At 34.6% G+C, this 8,987-nt stretch overlaps 1 protein-coding gene across 2 annotated transcripts; it reads left to right on the forward strand.

Annotated features, from left to right (window-relative positions):
- The first annotated feature begins 1,817 nt into the window (after positions 1-1,817).
- Positions 1,818-8,502, forward strand: LOC147389702 (single-stranded DNA endonuclease family protein). 2 transcript variants are annotated; one of them, XM_086418745.1, is made up of 14 exons: positions 1,818-1,976; positions 2,096-2,253; positions 3,424-3,485; positions 3,593-3,720; positions 4,192-4,243; positions 4,331-4,403; positions 4,538-4,611; positions 5,094-5,153; positions 5,328-5,499; positions 6,277-6,376; positions 6,588-6,670; positions 7,334-7,434; positions 7,522-7,652; positions 7,917-8,502. In XM_086418745.1, the coding sequence occupies exons 1-14, from the start codon at positions 1,909-1,911 to the stop codon at positions 8,320-8,322; spliced, it is 1,668 nt and encodes a 555-aa protein (XP_086274871.1). In that variant the 5' UTR covers positions 1,818-1,908; the 3' UTR covers positions 8,323-8,502. The 2 variants fall into 2 exon arrangements, with proteins under 2 accessions (XP_086274871.1, XP_086274872.1); XM_086418746.1 differs by lacking the exon at positions 1,818-1,976 and having other exon boundaries at positions 2,175-2,253; positions 3,589-3,720.
- The last annotated feature ends 485 nt before the right edge of the window (positions 8,503-8,987 follow it).

Below are 8,987 nucleotides of genomic sequence, written 5' to 3' on the forward strand. Positions count from 1 at the left end.
TCTTATAATGACATATAATGAGAGATGCGGAGTCGAAGTTGTTTGACACCAAGATTTGAGTGGCCTCCACTATTATGTTTCAATTTAATATCTAACCAGGGTCATCTTGGTTAGAGCCGAGTTAAATTGACTTTAAAAAAAAAAAAAAAAAAAAATTTGTATCTCAAAGGAACAAGAAAAAAAATCTATGGTTCTATGCACATTCCACGTTTGAGTATTTTTTTTTTTTTTTTTCCAATCAGTTTAGTGTTATTATTTTGATTAAAACACAGTTGTTTAGTTTTCAAAATTACATAAGTATTCTTTTTCACTATATAAAATAATCTTTAAAAAGTTTTTTAATCAATATTTTAAATTACAAATACCCTTTTGACGTGTGCTTGTGATTGCATGTGCCACCTTCTAGTTACTAGTTATTTGTAAATGAAATGAATTGTGTTTTTATTTATTTATAAATATTACAAATTATAATTATGTTGATAAAAAACGCATTAAAACACTTTGAAAGATATTAAAATTTCTCATCTTTACATGCAAATACAAAAGCATCAACATATAATCCATAAATGAAGAATCTTCAATATTTAATGTTGGTAATGAGGAAAAATTTACCATAATATCGTTTTCTTTATAAATTACTCTAATGTTGGGATGTCTTTGATTGAAGAGTGCATTTTTATCTTTAATTGGGTGTGATAATAATTTAAGAAATGGGGGTGTAAAATGTATAAGTCGGGTGCCAATATCAGCTCTCTTTAGACACCACCTCGTCTGATAACACCCCAATTTTAATATCCCCCGCAAATTCTTCTGTGCGTGTATGGGCGCACACGTCTCCACTATATCACTTCTTCGAGAGCAAATCATCTGTCATTGTTTTTTCTTGTACTTCGTTGTAGTGATTTTTCGATGGTCTTGATTCGATTGCTTTTAAACTCAATAACACTGAATTCCTCTAATTTTTCAATCATAGATCAGATTTTAAAAAGAAAAATTCATAAATCACGATCAAAGGTTTTGAAAATGAATGGTCGTTGAACTCTTAAATTTAAATGACACATATTTAATATTTTGTGGATTTGAGGATATTTCAATTGGTCAAAACTACTACAAGGAAACTCACTTGAAATTCACTAGTTGAAGTGGATGTGTGTATAACCCATAAATCTTTTTTACTAATGATTTTTTAACTCAACTTGACATCCGGACTCAAAACTCACTGATGTGTCATACGCAAAGAATGATAGATTCTTTCGCTCAAGATACACATTTGTAGATGGTAGGTCGGTCAGGTTGGTTGTGTATCCTGAGAGATAGAATCTACGATTCTTTGCCTATGCCACATCAGTGAGTTTTTGAGTTTCTATTAGGTTGAGTTCTAAAAACAGTACTCTATCTTTTTTCCATGTGTATTCTGAAGAAAAAGATCTATAATTCTAATCACATGACACGTTGGCAAGTAAATTTTGAGTGGCTTTTTTGAGTCAGTCTCTCCCGACTCTTGAGAGAAAGGTGTGGGTGAGATTTATTTCTTTTTAAAAAGCACTCCTTTGAAAATTATTCAATTTTAGAGTAACCTCAATTCACAGTTTGCTGACATGGAGGGGCGCATAGAACCTAGATGCCCTTCACTAGTATGTCGATGAAAAACATCTACGGTTCTGTTCCTGTTCCGTACACACATCCACGTCTGCAAAGTGTGAATTGAGGTCCATCATACCACGCTCCAGCGTTATTCTTAATTTTAATATTGGTGTGTAATAAGAAAATGTTAGTGTGGCAATAAAAGTTCTCATTTTAAATTCAAGAATCAATAGCTCTTACTAGGCCTTTCTTCTCTTTTCAAGTACCAATAGTCCTCAAGAGCCAACAAGATAAAATGTGAATTTTTTTTTCCTTTTTCAAAAAATGGGAGTGAAAAATCTATGGGATATCTTGGAATCCTGCAAGAAAACTCTCCCTCTTCACCATCTCCAGTAAGTTTCTCTTTTTTTCAATTTTATACTTCTGTTTGAATCACTCCCTTTTGTTGCAGAGACCCAAAAATGAAAAAGGTTTGATTTTTTTCCTTCAAATTTTGTTCTAATATGAATAGGAACAAGAGGGTTTGCATAGATCTCTCATGTTGGATAGTTCAGCTTCAAACCGCCAGCAAATCTCACTCTTCAATAATCGACAAGGTTTACCTTAAAAACCTCTTTCACAGGCTTAGAGCCCTACTTGCCTTGAATTGTAGCCTTATATTCGTAACGGGTATGTGCTTCTTCACTATATCTCTTCGTCTTTTCTGTTTAACATTGTTGAATTGGTAGATGGGTACTTAGTTCTGGTGGAAACGGATGATGGGTGGTCAGTTTTGGTGCAAATTCTTGATGGGTTTCTGTTTCTTGATGAAGTTTATGCTTTGAGATATAGAAAATGATGCATTTTTTTCCAGAATATTTGATTGTTTTTTTAGTGTGGAAACTGTTAATCCATTTTCAGTTTTGGTGAAGATTCTCAATGGATATTTGTTTTTTTACGAGTTCTTTTGCTTTGAGAACTAAAATGATATCTCTAGATGATTTTTTTGTTTTGTTTTGTTTGTGGGATATATTTTCTTATAGTGTCAAATTCAGAAGAGCAATTTCCTTAGAAGAATGTTGAATGCTATAACCATATTTGATGCAATCTTACCTGAAAAAAATTATAGTGGTTTCTTTTTATTCTAATGGAACAATATATATATATATATATATATATAGAAATAAAAAAAGAAGCAAAGATCTTGGTAATTTAAATGTTTATATAGATGGATAGGACTTATTTCTCAAAATTTATGCTTATACAAGAAGTGAGTATAGAATCTTGTAATGTATTAGTGTTCTTGTTTATTTAGTACGCCTCACTTACATTTCCCTGCCTCAAATATATTAAGGTGCCTTGTGTTCGTCCTGCCTGAGGCGCACCAAGGTGCTCGCTTTGATTACACTGGTGACATCGACCTTTCTAGTTAGTTAGCCACATGGTTTTGTTCATAGTTAGCATTTTATTTATTTATTTATTTTTTAAAGAAACTAGGTGTCGGCCTCTGATTCTCCATCACTCAAATGCAACCAACTTTCATGTCGTGTGAAAGCCTCCTAATAATCCACACCATCTTAGAGAAAACACTTTGACACGGGCTTAATCTGCATATCACTCATGTGTGTCATTTAGTTTAGACTTTTGAGTCTATGTTGTATGCCCACCTATCTCCCACCATGTGCTTTTTAATCTCACTCATAGCAATGTCTTCTATAGTGGTTAATCCCTTTCCCTGATGTCTTCCACTCAAGACATGCTAATGCCATTGGCAAATTTAAGGTTAAGGTGATATGTGCAATTAGAAAAATAATTGGATTTTTTTAAAAACTTTTTTTGATATTATTTTTTGTTTAACAGATGGATCTATTCCAAATATCAAATTGGCTACTTATAGACGACGTTTGGGGTTAACTAATGAGGTAGGTCTTTCTTTATGGATTGATCTTCCCATCTTTTTCCCCCTGTTTGTATCTCTCTACTTCTAAGGTTTTGGTTGTGTTGACATTTGGATACACTATCAAGACAGGTTGCTTGTGACGAGAAGAATTCATGCAAGGTGTCATCTCTTCGTAGGAACATGGGTTCTGAGTTTTCGTGTATGATAAAAGAGGCCAAAGTCCTTGGCACGGTACTTGGGATCCCGTGCTTAGATGGGTAATCTTGGCTACAATTCTAGATTTAATAATAATTTTTGTAGAGAAAAACTGATTGAAAGAGAAACACAACTTCATTAGTGTGAAAAGCACTAATGAACTTTTTCTTATATGGATAGACTTCCTTTGGTTTGTTATCCTATTAATTTAATTTGGTAAATGATGAAGTTGACATGTTAACGTTCAAATCGAAGAGCATACTTCAATGCAAGAAAATATGAATTTTTAAATGTCTCCCCCTAATTGATAAGGAAACCACCACCTGCATCTATGAAGCCCACCAATTTTTCTTTGTTTCCTTCTTTTTCAAATGTACCTTTGTGGGTATCTACTCACTTATCGTTTCCTAATAAGTAAGGATATCATTTCATTATAAAATTTCTATCAAGATAGAGTAGCTTGATATTTTAAAAAGTACAGAACTTTCTGTCCCCATCTCCGTATAAAATGATGTCATATATTCTGGAATCAGGATTGAAGAAGCAGAGGCACAGTGTGCATTGTTAAACTCGGAATCATTATGTGTAAGTTGAGTGTTCCTGCTGAGTTCTGTTCATAGTATCTGATATTATCAGCCACAGATTCATAATGAGTACTACCATCTTCTTCAGGATGGATGTTTCACTGCTGATTCGGATGTCTTCCTTTTTGGTGCTAAGACGGTGTACAGAGATATTCACCTAGGTGAGTGGATTCATCTATGGATTGTGTGATCTCTTGAGTTTCTTGTCTTAATTTCTGCATGGATGTTTAGAGGCTTTCAATCCAATTTTTTTTATTATTGTACCAATCATGAAATTTCTTTGATGATTAATTAGGGGAAGGTGGTCATGTAGTTTGTTATGAAATGGCAGACATTGAGAGAAAACTTGGGTTTGGCAGGAACTCACTTGTAAGCTTCTGTCTTTGTTTTATGATTACTTGGTGATGCCGAAACTCATCGTCCTTCTTTCTTTAATTTTTATTACTTTGTGTGCTTTTAGTTTCATTACTAATTGTATCACCAAGTAGTATAAGTAGTTTGACTGGAGATTGAATCTATTAGTACTAGAAATTGGTGGTTTTGGGTTGGGTCCTAATTGACAAGCAGTTGTGTTGTGGCTTTATATTATTGCAGGGGAGAAGTTTCTCCCCTGCATACTTTCCCCTTTTCACGAGTTTCTGAAATGCATTTCAAGGCATTGATTAGATTTCAATGTTTTATTGTTGGAATTGATATTCTTTAGAATTATTTTAGTTAAATTGAAGATTTTCATAATTTTATTTTTTCTGAAAGTGTTTAACTTATCATATATATTTATTTGGTCATATTCTTGGTACTGATTTCCTTCTTATTGTCTCAAGAAATATTTTTCGATAAATTGTGTTCTTCAGATTACTTTGGCTCTTCTTCTTGGCAGTGATTACTCTCAGGGTGTTCATGGGCTTGGCCCGGTGAGTAAGAAAGAGCTATATACTTTCTCTAACTTCCGTGAACTAATAAAATTAAGTAGGCAGCTTATCAAGATACGATGAATTGAGTTTTTCTTTTTCTTTTGTTTTTTCCCCTCCTTTCGTGCTGTTCTTTTGTTTAGCAGGATCTGATTCCTTTATTGTTACTGGCTATAGGAAACAGCCTGCCAGATTGTTAAATCTGCCGGGGATCATATCGTCCTTCAACGGATTGCATCCGAAGGATTGGCATTTGCAAAGAAAACAAAAGTTTCAAAGAAACAAGGACAAGTTCCTAAATATGATGCAAACAAAGAGAACTGTTTGATGTATAAACGGAACATTAGTGGTGAGTCCAGCAAAACATTCTGCTAGTGAATAGTGATTCTTGTTAGATTAGACATGCATTTGGTTCTAGAAAAGCATAATAGTGAACATGTTTTATCCTATCATTCTTTTGTTGTAACCCAGAATGCTATATTCGTTTCTTTTCTGTTCCACAATGGCTTTTTGTGTCTTGTGGTATTGTCACAGACAGAATTTACCAACTCATCAAGCTGGAATCTTTAAACCACAATGGCATTTTAACTTCATCAAGTGTTCAAACATAATCAATACTTAGACACAATCACAATCTTTGTTCAAGTAGTTGCTTACAACAAAGGAATGATAGGGTACACTTTAGAGTTATGCAATGTATATCCCTGTACATCTATGTATGCCTGGGAGTATGGAACACATACACAAGTTCTAGTCAATAGTCCTCTTCATTGGGATTTTTAAGCCAGATAGCCCAAATGTCTTTCCAATATGTCATCCAATTGATTTTTTCTTTTGGACAAGAAAATTTATGAGCAATTGCCCAGGAAAAATTGACTGATTGGGTTGATGTTTGGGCTGGGATATCTACTACCCCCATTAATTCGATTCCCTGGCTGCTCTGTTTGTGTGTATGCATGGGTGCATGTGTGCATGTGCGTGTTTATGGTAATTTCTCCCGTTTGTCTGCTGAACGTAGAAAACTAGACTTCTGCCTTTTAGCATCACTAGGTCCAAAAATTTTAGTCATTTGAAATGATGGAGTGCAGCTAATCCATTGCTTATTAATACTTGGTGATTTTTGTAGTGAATGAGGAAGATCCTCAAAAGGATAATCAGTTCTTGCAAGTGATCAATGCATATTTGAAGCCAAAATGCCACTCAGCCGATTCAGAGGCCGTGCATAGGTAGGTTTATTTGAATCAAATATGCTGTGAAATAATCCTAAAGCAATATTTGATAAGTTACTGATCAGTAAATTGTGTTGATTGTTCAATTTTTTAGTATTCCTCTTGTTTTGTCTCCCAAGTAAAACCCAGTATGTCCTTAAAATCATACTTGCTTAATAGTAAAGAACAAGTTTTATGAAACTTGATCCAAATTACTTAATCTTTGTAGGGTGCTTGTTCAACATCCATTCCAACGAAACCAACTTCAACAAGTATGTGGTCAGTTTTTTGGTTGGACTACTGAGATGATAGGTGCCCTCATTCTCCTTGCACAATTGCAATAATATAGACATGCACGTGATAATTTTTGATGCACGAGTACATTGTATAGAGATGGTATCTGTATGGTTTTTGTTGTTGAAACTCGCATCAATTTTCTCTTCCAAAAATGGTAGGTCTTACTTATCCAAGCTGTCCAATCAATAAACCACCTCTGGCCGTAGCCCTTTCAACTTCTATATATAAGCAACCCACTGTCGACACCTTCTGAACCATCAATTCACCTGGTGCAGGCCAAGAAGATGGCTTCAATTATCAATCAAAATCCAAAGAATTGAGATAGAAAAATTGGCACTCAAAAAAAAAGTGCCAAAATGTCCCTAGTACGAGGCCCATGATTGTTTGGGCCAGAGCCACTATTGAGTAGGCCCACGATTCTTGGGCTTGGGTTGGATGCTCCTGCATCATAATCCTAACCAATTAACATGGTTTTGGATATTAGTGAGGAGGTGGTTTCTTGTTGGATACCTGGATGAGATGACCAATGTATATGATGGAGGATGGAATTGTTGAGTTCCTAAAATGAGAAACATTATGACATTCCTCTTTGATATAGCATACTTCCGTAGTTATATACATAGGCTTATGTCTTTCTTTTTTGCTACAATTTATTCATGATCTGCTTTTGTGGCCCAGATGAATACATCCTTCCCAAGATAGCTGAGAGAGACTTGAGGCGATTTGCTAATCTACGTTCCTCTTCATCAAAACTAGGAGTTCAACTTCCATTGCAAATGGTATATTTTGGTTTAAAAATTCAGTAGAGAACTTCACTGAGTTTTTTAATCTTTCATATATAATAAGATATTTTTTATATTTTACAGATGCCAGTTACTTGTCCTATATCTGCAATTATAAAGAACAGAAAATTGCAGGGAAGAGAATGTTTTGAGGTGTCTTGGGAAGAGTTTGATGGCCTCAAAACCTCTATAGTACCGGCTGATCTAATAGAGAGGTGACGATACTTATTCTTTTTTAATATTATAGGAAACCCATTTTATTTTTTGTGAATTATAGTAAATTTATGATCGCAATGTATCTATTATTCTATTTATAACATATTCTGTTCTCATCTTAAATATACAAATTCATTTCTCCATAGCCGGGAGGTTTAATTCTGTCAACTTTAAACGATGTTTTATGGATGAATCTTTTACTCTCTTTCTATGACAAATAAGAAAAAAAATTTCAACGTTGAGAATAGTTTTGTGTTTTTCAGTGCTTGCCCAGAAAAGATTGTGGAGTTCGAGGAGAGAAAAGCTCAAGGGAAGAAAAAGAATGGTAAACCAAGGGCTAAGAAATCAGAAAACAAAGCTGTTGCTATCGAAGTTAATCTAAAGCTCCAAAGTCTGTTGCTTGACATAGAATCAGAAAGCGAAGCTGTTTGTAATGCCACCATTCGTCGGGACCCCAATGTTCATAACAATGCTACACCCGAGGTCATCGATCTCTTGAGTCCTCCATCCATCCGTGCTTTTAAAGTTTCCAAGTGTCAACAAATTGTTAGTCGGCAGATCGATATAATCGATTTGAGCGATTCAGAAACTGACAACTCACCTGAACATGCCAGGAAGGCAAGAGAGTTGAGATTTTTTATAGCCAGTATTAACAAAGGTATCTCTTGAATGTCTCTTGGAGGAAAATCTGAAAAAAAAAAAATGACGATTTATTATTTCTAGATGTATTTTTCATCTTAGTGAATTTTGGATTCACCAGATCTAGTGAGACAAGGCCTCGTATCTTATATGATGTGTTCAGTCTTGGATGTCTCAAATGCAATAAGATTGGATGGTTAGTATGTTTGACCAGGTTTTGACGAAGATCTGTATCAGTTATGATGGATCACAGATGTACCTTAAAATAGCTCATGACGTAATGGGGTACCTCATGTGTTTGTCCAAAGAAACAGCAAAAGTACAATTTTGTTTCTTTATTTTTGCCTTTTATTTTTTCAATTGTTGACCAGGTGGGGGACCTATATTTCTAAGTCCCAAGAGCAACCAAGACGTCACGACTCAAGACAGAAGTTGGAAAATGCCCTTTTTTTATTAAGGCCCCATGTGCTTTTGGAAATAATCATACCTCCTTTGACTGTTGACCAATGCAATGACTCTCTTAGGATCTTAATGTACCAACCCCATTGACCAACTATTAATCCTAAACTGAAAACACCAAACCAAGTTTTCCATAGGAGCTTGTTCGAGGACACGAAATAATAGATTTCCAACGCCTTCTATAAAGTATCATTGTGGCTGTCATCAATCAAAGTTTTATACAAAGTAGAGGGCTG

The sequence above is a fragment of the Akebia trifoliata genome, chromosome 12 (assembly GCF_017979445.1).
Source record: "Akebia trifoliata isolate Shusen 1 chromosome 12, ASM1797944v1, whole genome shotgun sequence".
In the NCBI taxonomy this organism is placed as follows: Eukaryota; Viridiplantae; Streptophyta; class Magnoliopsida; order Ranunculales; family Lardizabalaceae; genus Akebia; species Akebia trifoliata.

Bases quoted from the DNA above. Each gene is read 5' to 3' on its own strand.
- LOC147389702 (XM_086418745.1), top strand. From the start codon at position 1,909: ATGGGAGTGAAAAATCTATGGGATATCTTGGAATCCTGCAAGAAAACT. The intron at 1,977-2,095 runs GTAAGTTTCTCT...TAATATGAATAG, and splicing joins CTCCCTCTTCACCATCTCCA to GAACAAGAGGGTTTGCATAG. The intron at 7,435-7,521 runs GTATATTTTGGT...TATATTTTACAG, and splicing joins TTCAACTTCCATTGCAAATG to ATGCCAGTTACTTGTCCTAT.